We start from the raw sequence: 18,868 nt of genomic DNA on the forward strand, positions 1-18,868 counted from the left end.
TTGCTTCTTCATAGGTCGTCTGATCTTTGATAACTTGAAGAAATCCATTGCTTATACTTTAACCAGTAACATTCCCGAGATCACCCCCTTCCTGATATTTATTATTGCAAACATTCCACTACCACTGGGGACTGTCACCATCCTCTGCATTGACTTGGGCACTGACATGGTGAGTGTCGCAATAGCCACAGATCAATAGTAGTGAGGTGTGAACTGTGTCTTCATTCACTGGCACTGTGCTCCTGGCATCCATGAGGCTGGTGTTGGGAAAAGAAATTCTCAGGACCAATATCCAGTGTGTGTCCCAATCCCCGCATCACAGAATCAGTATTACCGCTCTTCAAGGCAACAGTTAACATCAGATGAGAATCTTTATTTTTGTGTACTTCACCTAAAAGATTTTTAAATGGGAGGGCAAGAATTTTATAACAAAAGGTTCACCATATTAGCTTCCTTATTTTTAGTAATTAAATTCCTTGTCCCCACCCCTTCCCAGGTTCCTGCCATCTCCCTGGCTTATGAGCAGGCTGAGAGTGACATCATGAAGAGACAGCCCAGAAATCCCAAAACAGACAAACTTGTGAATGAGAGGCTGATCAGCATGGCCTATGGGCAGATTGGTAAGCTGCAGCCTGGAGTGGGAAGCTGGCACGTCTAAGGCATCTGAGGTGATGGTGTCCTCTTCAGGTTGTGATTTATTTCAGAGACTGCAAATCCAGGGTGACTTTCAGGCCTAGGATGAGCCCTAACAGGGTGAGCCTGTGGAGTTTCTGTAAACTGTCTTCCATGTGAGAATACATCTGTTGCTGTTTGCCCAGTTACCTTTTGTGGAAACTGGTTTTCTATACTGAGTACCTTGGAACTGGTCTCAACTCTGCCTGAGAAAAGAGGATGTCCTTCCTCACTGAGCCTTGCGGAACATGAGGCATGGTTCTGAGGAATTGTGTGTGCTGACACACAGGCTGCTTTACCTGGAGATACACACTTATCTGTCACTCACTTGGATGGAGAGTTAGGCATTGGAGAAAGTATATGTGTTTGAGGGTTTGGCTAGTAGGTCACCACCAAAGGGTGATCCTCCATCCACCTTATGCTGGACTTCTGCCCCCACAGTGGAGCATGACTAGCTAACAGGTGGTCTAGGTGGTGGGCAATCAGCATGCCATTTGTTTTTAAATCCTCTGCCTAGGGTTCTTTCAAGAGAACCTGGTGAAGCCACCATGAATGTCTTATTCTCCTGGATTAATGGGTCACATAACTGTGAACACTTGGATAAAGTAGAACAGATTAGAACATTGTGGAAATTATGGCAAAGATTCATTAGACAGTTTTTGGCAACAAAGTGATTGGCTGGTGGCCCATCCTGACCTTCTCCAAGGAGGCCTACTTTTGAGAGGAAGGAAGACTAGGTCTCTGGTGGTATAGGATGAAACCTTGCCCTGCGGAACTTGGAGCAGTGTGGTTAAATTGGATGCCAGGGGAAGAGGGTCCTGAAGGTGTAAAGGAGAGTCAGAAGGTGCCACAGTGGGCCGGGCGCGGTGGCTCAAGCCTGTAATCCCAGCACTTTGGGAGGCCGAGACGGGCGGATCACGAGGTCAGGAGATCGAGACCATCCTGGCTAACACGGTGAAACCCCGTCTCTATTAAAAAATACAAAAAACTAGCCGGGCGAGGTGGCGGCGCCTGTAGTCCCAGCTACTCGGGAGGCTGAGGCAGGAGAATGGCGGGAACCCGGGAGGCGGAGCTTGCAGTGAGCTGAGATCCGGCCACTGCACTCCAGCCCGGGCGGCAGAGCGAGACTCCGTCTCAAAAAAAAAAAAAAAAAAAAAAAAAAAGAAGGTGCCACAGTGGCTAGAAAAATGACAGCATGTAGGAATTTTGAAAGATGGAAAAGAAGTTATTTGTCAGAGATTAAAAAGTAGGGAAGTGGATTTCCCCTAAGGGTCATGCCCTTAGAAGCAGCCGGTCAAGTAACAGAGGTGGGCATTTTGAGAGCAAGGCACATGTGTCTCTGTGTAAGCTCCAAAAAGTGACTCAAAAAGCAGAGGGCCCTGAGATTGGAGTGTACCTCTGGGGTCCTCCATCCCATCTCTCATAGCCTGTGAGTGACCAGGCAGTTCTTCCCTGTGCTTTTATCAACCAGTGGGAAACACTCCTCCATATGTGCTCTCCCAGGCCCGCTGCAGTAATCAGCTAAAGGCTATACAGGTACCGTTGCATGTGAGGTTCTAGTAATTGGGATGTTTTTCCAACTTAGGTATGATCCAGGCCCTGGGCGGCTTCTTTACTTACTTTGTGATTCTGGCTGAGAACGGCTTCCTCCCACTTCACCTGTTGGGCCTCCGAGTGGACTGGGATGACCGCTGGATCAACGATGTAGAAGACAGCTACGGGCAGCAGTGGGTGAGTGGGCGCCTCTGACCTGACCAATGTCAGAGCTCCTCAAGCCCCAAAAGACTGAGGCCACACTGCCACCGGCCATGCAGGTGAAGAGCCAGAGCTCATCTTCTGCCTTCTGCATTTCAGACCTATGAGCAGAGGAAAATCGTGGAGTTCACCTGCCACACAGCCTTCTTCGTCAGTATCGTGGTGGTGCAGTGGGCCGACTTGGTCATTTGTAAGACCAGGAGGAATTCAGTCTTCCAGCAGGGGATGAAGTAAGTAATGAAGGACATATCAGGGCCTTGGCTCAAAGAAGGGGACTGGTGATTTGTAAACCCTTTGCCAAAAACTCAACATGTGACACATATAGCCAGGTTTCTGGAATCCCTAGTTTATAGGGCAAATTTAGGAAGCAAGAAATGTAATTTTCTAGTTTTTTCACCTGACCTCCAAGTTTTCAAGTACAGCTAATATATAAAGATGTTGATCTGCCATTTTAATGCATAGCATTAAAAGATAAACCTTTATTTGCATCTTTTAAGCTTTTTCTCCCCCACTTTGATTTTAGGAACAAGATCTTGATATTTGGCCTCTTTGAAGAGACAGCCCTGGCTGCTTTCCTTTCCTACTGCCCTGGAATGGGTGTTGCTCTTAGGATGTATCCCCTCAAGTAAGTTGATCCTCTTGTAGCTCCAAAAAGTATGAAATAGTATGTGTGGCTTGTCCCCCCATTATTTGTGGTAATAGCTGTTATTTTCAGAATTTTTAGTGGTATATACAAAAATTCCCATGGATCAGAAAACTGGGAAAGCTTTACATGTCAGTAAATCAGACTAACAAATCCTGAGGCTTCCATGATAGCAGCTAGTGCTTAGGATTTGGCCCAAGGTAAGATAAAGCCACACAGGCTTTAGCTCCATGGAACAGCAAACCACATTGAACACTCAGGTCTACCACAGCTGTAGTCCAGTTGTCTTTAGAGGCCAACTGGGGGTACCCTGGAGCTTAGGCGCCCACGCTCAAATCTTGATTTGCTTACTTAGTCACTGTCCCATTACAAGTCCTCCACCTTTCTGGGACTCTGAATCCTCTGCTCTCAAAGAAGGTTGGAGAAGCAGATCTAAGGTCCCTTTTACTTCATAATCAGTCATGGGTAGAGTTGATGAAACACTGCTAGTCTTTGGCCTTAAACGCAGTGAATGACTCTGCATTTCAGATAAAGTTGAATTTTCAAATAGAGGGTTTATCACAAACTCCATTAGCTTTTTGCAACATTGGTTATGTTTGGTGATACCTGGTAACTGATACCTGATTGAGGTTAAGCAGCTGCAACTTGATTAAAACGTGCAAAGCCACAGATTGTGGGATCCATTTACAAGTTCCTTCGAAGCTTTTGATTTAAAGCATTAGTCTCCTTTGAATTCCCACTGTCCCCATCCTTGCTTACACCCGTCTGGACCATCTCTCAATCCCCCTGTTGCCAGCACTTCCTTTAGCTCATCTTATCCCTAAAGTAACCAGAACTCATCAGCCTCATTCACTTTCTGTGGGGTATGTGCAGACATCGTCTGTGGTGCAAGATGAGACTGGCATCCAGAGTCACTCTCATTGTTCCAACCTGTCTTTATAGCTTTATCTTGTATTCCTTACCCATCCAAGCTCATGTTAGGTGAATTCGACTTTCTTCCTCTTCCTTTGTATTTGGTAAGGATGCTTCCTCCCCACATCCCTCCTTCTGTTCCCTCCTACCCTGCCAATCCCGATAGTCCCTTCAAGGCCAGTTTCCTTAGAGCTTGTCCCTCCAGGGCCTGTGCACTTGCACCTCTTCTCTGGCATTACTTGTTGCTTATCATTTCACCTCCCTGCTAGGTTTTAATCTAGAAGGCATGGGCCACAGTGTCTTTCTTCTCTGTGCATTCCTAGCTCCCTACACAAAGCTGGTGTACAGCAGGGGCCAGCATCTCCAAATTGAATTCTGTCAGCTTGGGCCATTATGTATCAAGAAGGGGCTGGGAGAGGTCACAGAGCTTTCCAAAAGGGCTGATGGAAAATCACACTGTAAAGGGGGCATTTCCATCTTCTGGGTCCTTCCATGGTGTTTTTTTGTTTGGTTTGTTTGGTTTTTTTTGGTTTTTTTGCCACCACCAAAGAGATTGTTCTGACAGGTTCTGCCCATTTTTGGAAGGTGGTTCAGTTATTCGGTGACTGAGTCAAATGAGGTCATCTCTCTTAGCTGCCGTGTCAGACACAGGAAGAAGAGGAGACCCACCAGTGTCCTGCCCAGGGACAGCCTTTCTCACGTCATAGCAGGGAGCTGGTGATCATGGAGGCTGCCTGGAGCCTGTTAGCAGGCTGGAGACTGTGTGGCTCAGCCTCTGGGCCCCTTGGAAGTCTTTGGGCTCAGCTTTTTTCAGTCCCCAGGACCAGGACTCAGAATACAGAGCTGCATATCCCAAATGCTGTTGTCAGAGATCAAATTTGGGGAATGAATAAACTGGTTTTGACCCACACTGGCAGGTCTTTATCTTCAAATGCTGGGATATTAGGCAGATGGTCTTAAAAGCTTCTTAAACACTTTAGAAATGAAAGAAAGAAAAAAATGTTCAGTTGCTCTGGGATGTTTAACAGAAAATGTACTCTGCTCATCCTATAAACCAACTCTTATGAAACCCAAACTGAAGATGAGTAGGGATTCCATTACAAAGTCTGCAGACTGATTTCCTCTGCGTCTCTAGGCCCTGGGCACATGGAGCAGCAAGCAATCTGTTTTAAGACATTTTTATTTGTTCTGTTAATGACTCAGTAGTTAACTGTGACTGTACTTGGCGTCTCCTTTCAGACTGATTACTTCATTGTCACTGTGGTGACGTGCAATTTCTCTTTCTTTATTTGAACTGTGTTCGCGTGCGTATAAATTGGTACCTCATTCTATTTCCAGACCTACCTGGTGGTTCTGTGCCTTCCCCTACTCCCTTCTCATCTTCGTATATGATGAAGTCAGAAAACTCATCATCAGGCGACGCCCTGGCGGTAATTATGGGCATTCTGACTTTGGTTGGAGGAGAAGCGGGGAGGGGCTGTAGTTCTGTTGGCTTTTTGTTTCCCTTGAGGTGTCTGGGCTCCCTCAGTGGTCAGTCTGATTAGCTAAGGTGATTGGACCAGCAAACTGACCATAGTCACATCTTCAGAATGTAGATCTCAGTTACAGTTTGAGGACTGGTCATGTTTTAGACTTTAAAATACAAACCAAGTATGATTTAGTGAAAATTTGTCAGAAATCTAAACCATCTTTCCAGGTAACTTGGTATTCCTAAAAAACATTTAAATAAGTAGAGTTGAGGTCCCATGTTGAATTTGGATTTTAACACATCCTAGCCCCGTCATCCTCAGGTTGGTTTTCATCCGTTTCCCTCTGTAATGCTGGAGTGTGGAAGATTCACTGTTGTGTCTTATCTGTCTCTTTGCCACCCACAGGCTGGGTAGAGAAGGAAACCTACTACTAGCCCCCCGTCCTGCACGCCGTGGAGCATCAGGCCACACACTCTGCATCCGTCACCCACCCCCTCTTTGTGTACTTCAGTCTTGGAGTTTGGAACTCTACCCTGGTAGGAAAGCACCGCAGCATGTGGGGAAGCGAGACGTCCTGGAATGAAGCATGTAGCTCTATGGGGGGAGGGGGGAGGGCTGCCTGAAAACCATCCATCTGTGGAAATGACAGCGGGGAAGGTTTTTATGTGCCTTTTTGTTTTTGTAAAAAAGGAACACCCGGAAAGACTGAAAGAATACATTTTATATCTGGATTTTTACAAATAAAGATGGCTATTATAATGGAATTTGTCTGTGCCCTCGTCGCTTCTTTGGTACAGATGTCTATGTGATCTGGAGCTGTGGTTTTCAACATGTGCATCCCTGACCAGCATTTTATCAGCATCACCTGGTTGCTTGCTAGGAAGGTGGGCCCAGACCCACTGAGTCAGAGATGCATCAGCAATGTGGCTTAATAAGCCCTCGGGTGATTCTGATTTACATTCAAGTTTGGAAACCACTGGCTAAGAGGAAGCATTCTGCCCATGCTCTTTTATTTGGAGTAGGTGAGTTTACCTGACATATTTTTTCTGGCTGCTGCCTGGGGTGATAGGGCTGTAACTCCACCTGCTGCTTTCGCATCTGGCTTTTTGATGGAAAAGCACCTTGCCTAAAGGACTTCCAGAGCCTCAGGGTATAATAAACTGCAGATGAGGCCCTTCTCTTCCAGTCTGAAACACAGACCTGAAGCCTTCCTGCTTTCCCTCCAGAGATCACCACCACATCTCAAGTATGTCTAGCCCAGGGCTTATCTGAGAAGCAGAAATCTATCCCACACAGTCTGCCTGGGCATGTGTGCTGAGAAGTGGTTCCCTTCCTTCCATATAATGTGTTCCTAATTTAGCATCAATGACACAATTTCAGCAAGTGGTTATGTGCCAGCAGGCACTCAAGAAAAAGGTGAAAGAGATGTGTTTACTTCAGGGTCAAGTCTGAGAACACCTCCTGCTTTCAGAGCTGCTGTAAAAGGCTCCCCTCAGTCTCAGCCATGAGTGGTGCAGAGTGCTGTTAACTGCTGGTGCTTCTCCCAGGCTGTCATTGCCAAGTGTCACCTCCAAGCAAACACAACAAGCAAACTCCTTACCTCTGGCACCAAACTGATCGTGATCTGCCAGATGATCATAGTGTCTTTTTTCTCTGAAAAGCTTAACTCAGTCCTCATGCTTGGTTGCTGTGCATTTCCAAGCTGGGCCAATGGGGGAGAGGGCAGGAGTGACTCCTGTACACTGGGGCTGTGGTTGCTGCACCCACCCACTCCAGCCGCAGAACCCACCAGGGGCAGGTGGTCTTGGACTCTCCTTTCTTGGGGCACTTCCCCTGGGATGATCTCTACATTTGTCTGCAAGTCATCTTTAAAATGTGTCATTTGCTCAGACCAAGATAAGGAAACTACGATGAAACTAACAGAACTAAAAGATCTTGGGATTAGAGGGTTGTGAGTCAGGTAGCAGCTAGATCCTCCTGGAAGGCACTTTACTGGCCCAGCTGTGACGGCAGGGCCAGTCACACAAGACGTCTCTTGTGAGCTCAGGCTGGCACACTGGTGGTATCCATACCTCGACTCCCTGTATGTCTACTTTTGGCATCCCTGGAGAAAGACCAGTGCACTTAGCTGCTGTGATGGAGGTCGTGGGCATTTCCTGATGCAAAAGATTTGAAACACTGAGACTTTAGCTTCTGATGAGGGGACCCCAGAGAAAGCTAAGCCAGTGTTTCTCTGACAGCTCTAAGAAGCCCTGGTCTTCTGGGGAAACCCTGGAGGGAGCGAGGCAAAAGGCAGGCTCTGAACTTCCCACTCGATTTTCCACCAGAATATTTCTGCCCTTTACTATGTGACAATCCTTTGAATAAAAAGTTTTACAGCCAAACATTTGATTTAGGAAGAGCAGGTAAGTGAGCTGCTCTTCAGGGGTAAAGCTGGCACCAAAGCCAGGCCTGCTGTGGGTTACAGCTTTCCTAGCTTTCTAAAAGCAGGAATGCTTGGGCTGTCATTTCTACCTCTACGCTCAAACTCTCCTCCTGGCCCTGTCACTAGCAGCTAAAATCACTCCAGAGGATTCACAAGCAGCTTCTCAAAATGGCCCTCAGCACTGTCAATTCCCTACAGATCTCTGTCTCTGACCCCCCTTTTAAATGCCTTCCTAACACTTTTGACCACATACCTTTTTCAATATATGGGCCCTCACTGATACGTTCAACTTCTTAAGGACCTTCTCAGCATTTAAATTGGAGTCTTATCCCTTTCACATCCTGACCCCTACCCCTTTCTCTAGCTATCACCCTCCCTCATGGACAAACTTCTAGAAGAGTCACTGCCACTCCTAATTGTTCACCTCCCAATCATCCCTCTGCCTCTTCCAGCTCCCATGAACACCAGTTCACAGAAATTGTCTGATTGAGGTCATTCATACTGACCTCCTGATGCGTCTTAGTCCTTCCTTGACCTCTGCTGCATCTCTTCCATCCATCACACACTTCCTGAAACCAGACCTCCCACCTTCCTGTCACTGTCTCTGTGCACTCCTTAGTTCTCAGCCCCCTCTTCACCGGCTTGACCCCTCGCTTCCTCAGGGAGGGCCTCCACACCTTCTCTCCCTGCTTCATACTCTTCCTGGCATGATTTCCAGCTCTAATCTGGTCCTCTCCTGAGCCCTGGATGTACAAATCCAGGACATCTGCATTTGTTCAGAAAGAGCACAGCATACTTGAGTCTTAGTACCAATGGCAAGCCTAAGTTTGAGGTTCCACAAATAAATATGCTTTAGGCAGTGATGACATTCAGCACCCTACTATTCAAGGCAGAAACCGGAGAGGTGAGTGAGCCCTCTCTTTTCCTGCTCTGCCCCTCACCCAATTACTGTGGATTCCAGTGTTGTGGTAGAGAACGTAGACTTTGTGTCTTTTAACATAGACACAGATAGTGACCCATCACTGAATGACGAAGGGCACATAATTAAGCCTCTTTGTGCTTCCTTTACTCTAGAATATTTCAGAGCTGTTAAAAGGATTAAGTGAAATTATGCATAAAAGGGAGTCTCATAGTGGCTGCTGTTCAATAATTCATTCTCTCTACTGCCAGTGTCCTTTACATCTGGGTGCCTGAAGCAGCTTTTTGGTGGTATCCCTAATTTTTGCCTTTCTCTAATCCAGCATTTCTCAAAGTGTTTCTGGACCAGCAGCATCAGCATGTTAGAAATGCAAATTCTGATGCAGACTTACTGAATCAGAAACTGGAGATGAAACCCAGCAATCTGTTAAAGCAGCTTTCCAGGTGATTCTGATGCACAGCAAAATCTAAGAACTAATGCTCTAATCCACCCTCCAAGCCCACATGGCTGCCCCTCTCCACCATCCATCTTCACACTGGACTCCAACACATAAACCCATTTCTGCTCAGCCATTCAAACTCCTGTGCAGTCCCCTAATGTGCCATACACCCTTTCTTCTGCCATCCTATAAGTCCCTTTGGCATTCTCCCAACCCACCCACCTTACCCCCGACCTTCATTCACTTGGTAAATCCACTCACCCTGTGAATACCCATTAGGTCTGGATCCTCACTTTTGCACACCTTAGTGTAGCATTTCCACTTCTGTTGATTGCCTGTTCCCAGATAGACTATGAGTTCCTAGATGACATGGACCAGGCTATATCCTCCCCAGCATCTAATGCTATGGATGTTTACTGAATGAATGGATGCATGCATATTTTTCTGTTGCCCAAACAGCCATCATTTTAACATTTAACTATCACTTTGAGTCTGCTTCTTGGCTTAGGGCTGCCACTTTAGCCAAGGGAAATCCATGCCCCGACTTGCTACCCATCTGTGAGTTAGGGCCTCTCCTCTCTCAAGACTTTGAAGTTAGAGAGGGTAAGAATGAGTCATGCATGGAATTAGGGTGTTAGAAAGTTGAGTGGGGACCCATGGCAAGCAAAGGTACTAGGTAAAGAGATCCACAAAGACAGAGACACCAAGAGGAACAACAGCCCCGGACCTGCCTGGTTCCAGAGCTTTTTAGTCTCCGTCCTGGGCCTCTAATGCTCTCACAAGAAACCCCTCCCTTCCCCCATCTAGACTGGAATCTCTCATCAGATAGTTGATAAGTACTCTATATTTCTTCAAAGAACTCACAATTCTAATTATCTGTATTACTCAGTTATGTAACTATTAATTTAATATCCCTCTTTTTTTCCTGCTAAGCTTTATGAGGTCATAAAGCCAATCTGTTCTTTCCATGTTATCCCTGGTGCTCAGCTCAGTGCCTCACAAAGAAAACTAAGCACTTAGCACAGGGGGTCAACACTCCCTAGTGAAGGAGGAGGGCATAGAGGCAAAGGGACTTGTCCATGGTATCCTGTGGTTAAGAAGAGAAGGCAAGGCTGGAACAAGACTGGAATGGGTGGGTCTCACATTTCCCACCAGCTACGCTGTGTGCTGCCCTCCTAGATGCAAACCTGAGTGCACAGGATGTTCGGGCGTGCACAGTGGGAGGCATCTCCTGGCTGGGCTCAGGCTTGCTGGTGGGGCTACACAGGATTTGTGCCCACAGACTTTCAAGTGCTGGGTTTCCTTTTCAGCCCCAATCCCTCACTCGTGTGTCTGGAGACAGTGTAAGTCTCAGTAGTGGGTTGGGAGACCTGGATACTGGGCGTATTAGGTGGATAATGTGGGCAAGTCATGTGGTCTCTCCAAGCCTGTCTGTAAAATGGAGGTGACCCCCGTTCCTACTTCATGAGGCTATTATGAAGACTAAGTGAAGGAAAATGTGGAAAGGGCTAAGTACAGTGACTGGCCCTTCATCATAGTTCAACAAAAGGTCACTCACCTCCTACACCCGCCCACACACACATCTCCACCCCAAACTCTGCTCCAGATGTTTCCTGAAGATAAACCCAGGGGAACGCACTGCTCTTCCCACCTAATGGAAGTAGCTACTTACTGTATAGTGGTTGTTACATGCCAGGCAATGTCCTAAACTATGACCATTTCACAAGTGAAAAAACTGAGCCTCAGAGAAGTGAAGTAACTTGCCTGAAGTCACACAGCCACAAAGTGGCAGAGTTGGGCGAATCTGCCTGAACCCAGACAGGCTCGAATCCTGGGCTCCCAACATGCTAGGGCAGTTCACTGTGGTGGTAGAAAGCACTAGCAGGGGCCAAGAATAGGAGAAGGGCAGTGTTTTTATGAAAAACAACAGGGAAGGTTAGAGTTGGTGTTAAAACATAAGATCATGGAAAGTTTCTTGGAAATTAAGCACATGCTGTTGAACAGTTACTCAAATGGATTTGCCCCCAGGAGCTGCCAGGTGATCAAGCTGCAACTTGTGTAACTGGGGAGCAAGAAGGTGGGAGGCTCTAATCCCAGGCAAGCTCGGCATTGCCTCTCCTGTTAGGTGAATGGGCAGATCTGCTCCCCCAGGCTGCGGCTGTCTGCGTACAGGGATGTGTCCCTTGCCTCCTGTGGGCTGTAGAGAGGCCTCCTCTGTGTTCATGATTGTCCTTCAGCTGACAGAAGTTTTAACACTGTCCCTTCTGGCCCTGTCTTCTATAAGAAGCAGGGATCTCATCCCTTCTCATCTCTTCCCTTCCCATTTAGGACTCTGATGCAGTACAGTTAATCTGTGCATAGGAAAGAAGAGCTGTTTAAAGAGGTTATTCGGTAAATGCAGAGAATGTCTTTGTAGTATAAATCATTGTTCTATTTAAAACTGCTTGTAGGTTTTTGTTGGTGGTGTTTTTGTTTGTTTGTTTTAGAGATGTGGTCTCACTCACCATGTTGCCAGGCTGCTCGCAAACTCCTGGGCTCAAGAGATCCTCCTAACTTGGCCTCCCGAAGTGCTGGGATTATACCTATGAGCCACAGTGCCCAGCCTGGTTACAAGTTTTTAAAGTTTTGCTAAAATGACAAGCATCTGAGGACATTATTGCCAACTATATATTGTCCCAGAAACAAACATTCATCCTTTACTATAAAAATCTTCTGTGTATGGGTTCTCTCCCAAAGAAGAGACAGCAAAATGCTCACAGCCAGCTCTTCACCCGATGTGCATGTGCCAGGAGAGAAGCCCAGAGTCCTTGCTGGTCACCCAATCCAGTTCCCTTATCACTGGTGCCAACAAGGCAATGTTTTCTAAGGGAAGGGAAACCAACATTTATTGAACATGTACTACTGCCCACAGCACTATTTTGGGGACTTTTTATTTCATTTCATCCTATGAAGTAGCTAGAGGTAAATACAATCCCCACTTTGCAGAGAGGGAAATTGAGAGGTTAATAGCCTGTAAGAAGTGGTTGAGAGTATGTTTGAACACATATCTATAAGCCTTAATCTTTCCACTAGATCAAGCTGCTTCCCATTAGGGACATAAAAGAACCCTGTGTTGCCACTGGAGGTTTTTACCTCAACATACCCTAAAGCCAGAGACTCCCATATACTAATGTGGACTCATCAGATTCTTGTGGGTCCATACACTTGAGCAGCTAGCTAGGTATACTTATTCCAAATGAGTAGCTAATAGATAGGCATGGCAGAAACTTATTAGTTGTTCAACAAACCATACCCATTCTTCTTCCTAAGCACCCACCTTGAACACATTTCTCACCCCAACTTGTGGAGGTACAGCCATGTGACTGTTCTAGGCAACAGAATAGGAGCTCACCTGATGTACATATCACTTGCAGGCCTGGCCCATAAGCCCTTCCACAAAAAAGCACTCTCTTTGTATACCCACCAGATGCATGGTGGAAGAAACAGGAAGGCCCTCAAGCAACAGTTCTCATCATTGGCTGTTGACTGAAATCACAGGGGAGTTTTAAATATCCCCATTGTCAGGCTGCATCCTAGACCAAATAAAACAGACACTCTGGAAGTGGAACCAGGAATCAGGACTTAACAAAGCTTTCCAGGTGATTCCAATGCGCTGCCAAGGTAAAAAATCATTGCCTCAGGCCAGGCACAGTGGCTCACGCCTGTAATCCCAGCACTTTGGGAGGCCAAGGCAGGTGGACCGCCTGACATCAGGAGTTCGAGACCAGCCTGGCTAACACAGTGAAACCCCGTCTCTACTAAAAATACAAAAAATTAGCTGGGCGTGGTGGTGGGCGCCTGCAATCCCAGCTACTCAGGAGGCTGAGGAAGGAGAATCACTTGAACCCGGAGGCAGAGGTTGCACTGCAGTGAGCTGAGATCGCATCATTGCACTCCAGCCTGGGCAAAAAGAGCGAGACTCCATCTCAAAAAAAAAAAAAAAAAAAAAAAAAAAAATCAAATCACTGCCTCAGAGCAATGATTCTCAAAATGTGTCCCTCAACCAGCAAGATCAGCAAAGGCTGGGAACGGTTTAGAAAATGCACATCTGCAAGTCCCATCCCAGACCTACTAAGTCAGAAACTCTGGGGAATTGCATTTTAAGTTCTCCAGATGACTCTGATGCATATTGAAGTTTGAGAACCACTGCTCTAGAGGAAGTAAGTGCCAAGACAGAAGAAGCCTGGTCCTGAGCTGCCGCTTGGAGGAGGGGCATGTGGGAGAACCACTCTATCAGGAACAACATATCACACTATTGTGTGAGAAATCCACTTTTATTGTGTTAAGCCATTGACTCAATGGGTACGCATTTATGTGGCTTATGACAACATAAAAGATTGGAAGGTGGGGTCTAAGCAGTGGTGTGCAGGAGCTGGTTCACACCAGCTCATCTGTTAAATTTTCAGTAATTTTGCAAACAAGGTGACTTCTCATTGCTAATATTAAATTGGCCAAGGTTGGAATAATTGCACCATGGAAACTGCCAAATGCTACAAACCAGGACTTGTTTTTCCAGAGAGCTGGTTGTTAAACATTAACCAGCACACCACTGGGATTAAGCATCAGACAGTAGAAAGGCAGGATGATGGTACAGTGGCCCTGGGCTGTAATGAACCATCAAAGGAAATGCCACCATGTGAGGCTCCCTAGGCCCAGCCCACACTCAGGCTTCTCTTGAAAACATTGTGTCTTTGCCATGTCCTTGTATTTAGAGATTCTGGAAGCTGAGAGAGAAAGACTGTGGAACCAGAATGATGGTCAGAACTATCATTCAGGTTAAGAACTGGTGGGTTTCAAGCAGGGTTTCTCAACTGCGGCACTGTTAAGATTTTGATCAGATGAATCTGTTTGGGGGACGCTACCCTGTACATGTGCATTTTTAGCATGTTTAGCAGCCTCCCTGGGCTCTACCCACTAGATGTCATTAGCCACCCTTCTCCCTCCATTTGTGACAATGAAAAGTGTATTCATATACTGTCAAATGTTGGTCCGCTGGAGGGCAAAATCACCCCCAGTTGAGAACTACTAATTAAGAACTACCTAGAAAGCAAGAGACACCCCCATAAGTGTGAGCTGGGCCTCAGCCTACCATCTCAACCCCATAACAATTTAGGGAAGATGCCTTTGGATTCAACTGTAATCACTTCCTATCACATTCTATTAATCTCTTTTCCAGTGTTCCCGATCTCTCTGATCACTCCACTCCCTTCTCAACCACACAGCTCCTAGAGCCTGTACCACCACATTAGCTCTTGGTTTGGGAGTGTCTGATGGTGACTGAAAAATATTTCAAGTGTGTTAGCTTCTCTCCTCGACACCACTGGCCTCTATCCCTCTTCAAGATAGTATGGTGCAGAGACTGAGAACACTGGTTCTAATGGCAGCTAGTCTGCCTGGATCCTTGCTCTGCCACACTTTAGCTCTGACTTTAGGCAAGTCTCTTAACCTCTCCGAGCCTCCTCCATTTCCTTGTTAATCAAATGGGTGAAAATACTATTTCCTACTTCACAGAGTTGTAGAATAAAGTGAGATAATACTCAACAAACATTGGCTACTGTTTTTCACTAAATGGATTTTAAAGCGCACCCAGAATGGTGGACCCTGTGCCACATGCTGGGGGCATGGAATTGAGCAAAACAAACACATAGGCCCACTCGCTGTTATAGTCTTGTGGGGAAGACAGTGCAATGAGCAGGTCTTAAGATGATGTGTGGTAAGTGCCAGAATAGGAAAATCCCCTGGTACCACAGAAAACCACAGGAGGAGCCTAACAAGTCTCAGGGGTTGGGAGGAGGCTCCTGGGGAAAATAAAGATGGGCTCCAGGCAGGCCCTGCTGGTTGCCTGCCAAATGTACATGCCCTCCCCTTGGTCTTTATCCAACCCGTGCTCCACTTGGGTATCCCAATTTTTCTGGACCTTTTTCCTTTACATTTTTTTCCATTTATTTACTTATAAAAATATGGAATGCTTCATGAATTTGCACGGCATCCTTGCACAGGGGTCATGGTCATCTCTGTGTGGTTCCAATTTTAGCATACGTGCTTCTTAAGCCAGCACTCTTCACTTTTTTGCACTACACTCAGCTCTTCTTCCTTTCTTTTCCTAAAAGGTAACCAACCATTTTAATGTTTATCTTCTTACTTCAATGTGTTCTTGCAACATGGGTATTGTTTTGTGTGTGTGTCTATGTACTTTTAAACTTTTATCATAAAAATTTTCTAAGGTACACAAAAGTAGAGAAGATAATATCACAAACCTCCATGTAGCCATCACCTAGTTTGAACAATTTTACCAACATTTTGCCAACTGTGTTTTATCTAGTCTCTCTACTCCATCCTTACTTCTTTCTTTCAGAAGTATTTTAAGACAATCCCAGACATTGTTTCACCCATTATACATCTCAGTATGCATGTTCAACAGAAAATGACTTTCAATAAAGCTCATAACCACCAAGTAGATTTTTTTTTTTTTTTTTGCTATGAGTACTCCTGATCCATTGCTTCTAACTGCTGCACAGTGCTTTTTGTGTGCCCGCCCCGCATCTGGCCTATTCTTTTCCACAATAATTAACACTCAAGTGGTGGGCAACTCCCTTCCACCACTAATAAGACTGCAGGAACATCCTCGCTTTGTGAGAATTTCCCCTGGGACAGAACTGTGGGTCACACGATATATTCATTTACATAATTTCACCAAGAAGACCAGACTGCCCTCCAGAATGGCTGCACCAGTCCACAGTCTCACCAGCAGCGTGAGGTTCCCATGTCCTCACACCCTGCCAATCACTGGAATTATCCAGCTGGCCTTTTTTCCTTTTTTTTTTTTTTTTTCCACTTTTCTCAGATCTCACAGGTTTCTATTAATAATTGTTTTCAGTCTAATGTATGTAAAGTCTCATTTAAATTCATATTGTTGATGATTAACAATGATTTTGAGCATTTTATCATATTTTGTAAGATTTTAGGGTTAATTCTTCTATAAATTGCATGTTCATATCTTTTACTCATTTTTCTATGGGGTTGTTGTCTTTTTCCTGATTTGTAGGAATTTCTTGTGTATTCTAGATATTAGTCAGTTTTAGACATTGCAAGCATCTTCTCCCATTCTATCATTTGGTCCTACTTTTTGATCACCTTTGTATCCACCTTTCTCTCCCACCTTCAGCTCCAGGGGGATCTCCTGCTCAGTCTCATCTACTCATGAGACTCCTATACCCCCTTGCCAGTGATGGATTTAGGAATACAGTTGTGACCAATTCTCTACTGAGAGAGTGAATTCAGCCAGAGGGCTTCCAAGAAAAATTTCTTCACTCCTCAGAGACATGAAAAGATCTAGTCTCTTGTCTCTCCTCCCACTGAGTGTTCTCTGGATATGACATGGAGCTTCTGTAACCATCTTACTACCAGTTTGAGGATAAAACCCACTGTGAAGGCATGGTACTGTTGGTGGCAGGGTTGAGCCACTGTATTAACCACCCTGGGGCCTGCAACGCCTCTAGTCTTCCCTTTAAGTGAGATAATAAATGTCCTCCTCATCTAAGTTAGATTGAGCCAGGGGTTCTGACACTTGCAGTGAGAAGGATACGGACAGACGCAGCCTCTAAGTCAGGAGTTTCTGAATCTTTTTTTTTTTTTTTTTAATCACAATCACCAGTAAGAATTTGGCTTTTTATATCATGATCCAGTATACACATAACTGAAACAACACTTAACTTCATGGTGTCCAGTGTGCTCAGATAGCTTCTTTTCTATTTCCTTTGTTCTTTTTGTTTTTGTTTTTTTGGAGGGTATGGGGGACAGTAATGCTCGATGTAACCTACTAAATTAATTACACAAGCTACTAATGGGTCATGACCCACAGCTTGAAAAACATTGCTCTGGGTTTTAGGCCTCTGAACTGAGGCCTGTAAGAATAATGGGCTTTAGTCAAGTAAGATCTGGAGCGGGGAGCGAGGATGGTGGGGAGGATGTTTTCTAGGAAAGAATACTGTAAAGAAGCCCTCAGCAGGATGGGGCCAATCAGATACCTCCCTCCCCCAAGGGTGACCACAGGGTGAGCCCTTGATAAACCTTTGTTGATTGGTTGTATTCCCTCCCACAGCTCTCCTCCCAGGATGCCTTTCTGCAGCCTTATTCTATGAATAGATGAGAGCTTTTATCTCCCCTCTGCCTAACCCTCAGGACTCCGGAGAAGGGCGGCGCGCGGGGGGATCCCTGAAGTCGGCTAATTAGAGATGGCTGGGAGGATTACCAGGGCCTTGCTCTGGCAGCTGTGCCCACCTCTAAATTCAATATCCAGAACCTGCAGAGAAAGGGCTCACCTTGAGAAGCCCCGAGACAAAGCAGGAGACAGATAGGGTTTGTTCTCAACAGAGCACTCACCCTCTGAATACAGTTTTTGTTTAAGCCCCAAGGCTGGGAACATTCCACAGCCTGGCAAACTCCCTGTCTCCTCAAGGTCAGTCCTTCCTCAGCATTCCTCTTTGGAAACGTCTCCCACGGCTGGCCCTGCTCCTGCCCCCTGGCTTTGGGGGCAGTTATATAATTCTTAGGAAGACCTAGAAATACAAGCATATGGTGTCCTCAATTCCCAGCACAGACTTGCTGCTTCACATTTTTAGCTGGTGCTGAGAGACTGGCTTTCACACACAGACACACACACGTACACATCCCTGACTCATAACTACATTTCTGCTGCAGTATTGCAGATTTTTAAAAAATTAAATCCTACCTCTGGAGCCACATAAGGGTGAAAGCATAGGACGTTTTGTCCCAGTAACTGTGGGGATGGAAAGGCCATATCAGGGCCACTGCAGGGCCAGGGGTCCTAGCACCCCTGGCTTTGGCTCTGAGGGTTTGGTTGCTTGTAGCTGAATTCCCTAACCAAAGCCTGTCATGTGTGGTGCCAAGCTCACAAACTCAGCATGCATCTATTACATGTTTGCAATGACTAAAAGATTAGGGAAGAAAGCCTGGTTTGTGGGGATCAGGGATACTTAGAAAATATGTTCTGCAAAATGTTTTATTAGAGATTCTGAAAATTAAGACACAGAAAGCATTTTACTTAATGAAGAAAATAGGGTAAATATGTTCAAAGGAGTATAGTTGTTAAAAGCAAACTGTTTAGAGTCAAGGTCAACCCAGATTCACTTTCTGGTTCTCTGCAGCTTACTAGCTGTGACCTTCAACAAGTCTCTCTTAACCTGAGTCTTAGTTTTCCGATATGTAAAATGGACAGAGCATTGTGAGGGTGGTTGTAAGGATTAAATGAGATCAGAGACTTTAGCACCATGACTGTAAAGACAAAGGGCTCTATAAATGTAGCTGGTACTACAATTCACTTTTTTTTTTTTTTTTTTTTTTTTTTGATTTTTAGAACAAACAGAATTACTCAAATACTAAGTTTTTTTCTTTGGGTCAGTTGTCACCCAGGCTGGAGTGCAGTGGTGTGATTACAGCTCACAGCAGCCTCAACCTCCTGGGCTCAAGCAATTCTCCTGCCTCAGCCTCCCGACTTGCTGGGACTACAGGTGTGAACCACCACACTGGCTTTTTTTGTTTGTTTTTTTTTTGGTAGAGACAGGGTCTCACTATG

The 18,868-nt window shown here is 45.6% G+C and overlaps 1 protein-coding gene and 1 long non-coding RNA gene across 5 annotated transcripts in view; one reads left to right on the plus strand and one right to left on the minus strand.

The window, feature by feature from the left end:
* The window catches only part of ATP1A1 (ATPase, Na+/K+ transporting, alpha 1 polypeptide), a 30,981-nt gene extending 24,766 nt beyond the window's left edge, over positions 1-6,215 (plus strand). For both annotated transcript variants that reach the window (XM_012000827.1, XM_012000828.1), the window contains exons 17-23: positions 15-169; positions 497-620; positions 2,258-2,403; positions 2,527-2,657; positions 2,951-3,052; positions 5,321-5,412; positions 5,857-6,215. In XM_012000827.1, the coding sequence (XP_011856217.1) occupies positions 15-169; positions 497-620; positions 2,258-2,403; positions 2,527-2,657; positions 2,951-3,052; positions 5,321-5,412; positions 5,857-5,885 (779 nt within the window). In that variant the 3' untranslated portion in view covers positions 5,886-6,215. The remainder of the gene's footprint in view (positions 1-14; positions 170-496; positions 621-2,257; positions 2,404-2,526; positions 2,658-2,950; positions 3,053-5,320; positions 5,413-5,856) is intronic.
* LOC105554374 overlaps positions 84-18,868 on the minus strand; it is a 20,297-nt gene continuing 1,512 nt past the window's right edge. The window contains exons 2-3 of one of the 3 annotated variants that reach the window (XR_001008318.1): positions 2,293-2,528; positions 84-391 (exon numbers count right to left, since the gene is read on the minus strand). This is a non-coding gene — a long non-coding RNA (uncharacterized LOC105554374). Of the gene's footprint in view, positions 392-2,292; positions 2,529-6,152; positions 7,608-12,697; positions 12,753-18,868 lie in introns of those variants that run through there. The other 2 variants (XR_001008317.1, XR_001008316.1) reach the window with 2 other exon arrangements.

This window comes from Mandrillus leucophaeus, unplaced genomic scaffold (genome assembly GCF_000951045.1).
Source record: "Mandrillus leucophaeus isolate KB7577 unplaced genomic scaffold, Mleu.le_1.0 Scaffold64, whole genome shotgun sequence".
NCBI classification, from domain to species: Eukaryota; Metazoa; Chordata; class Mammalia; order Primates; family Cercopithecidae; genus Mandrillus; species Mandrillus leucophaeus.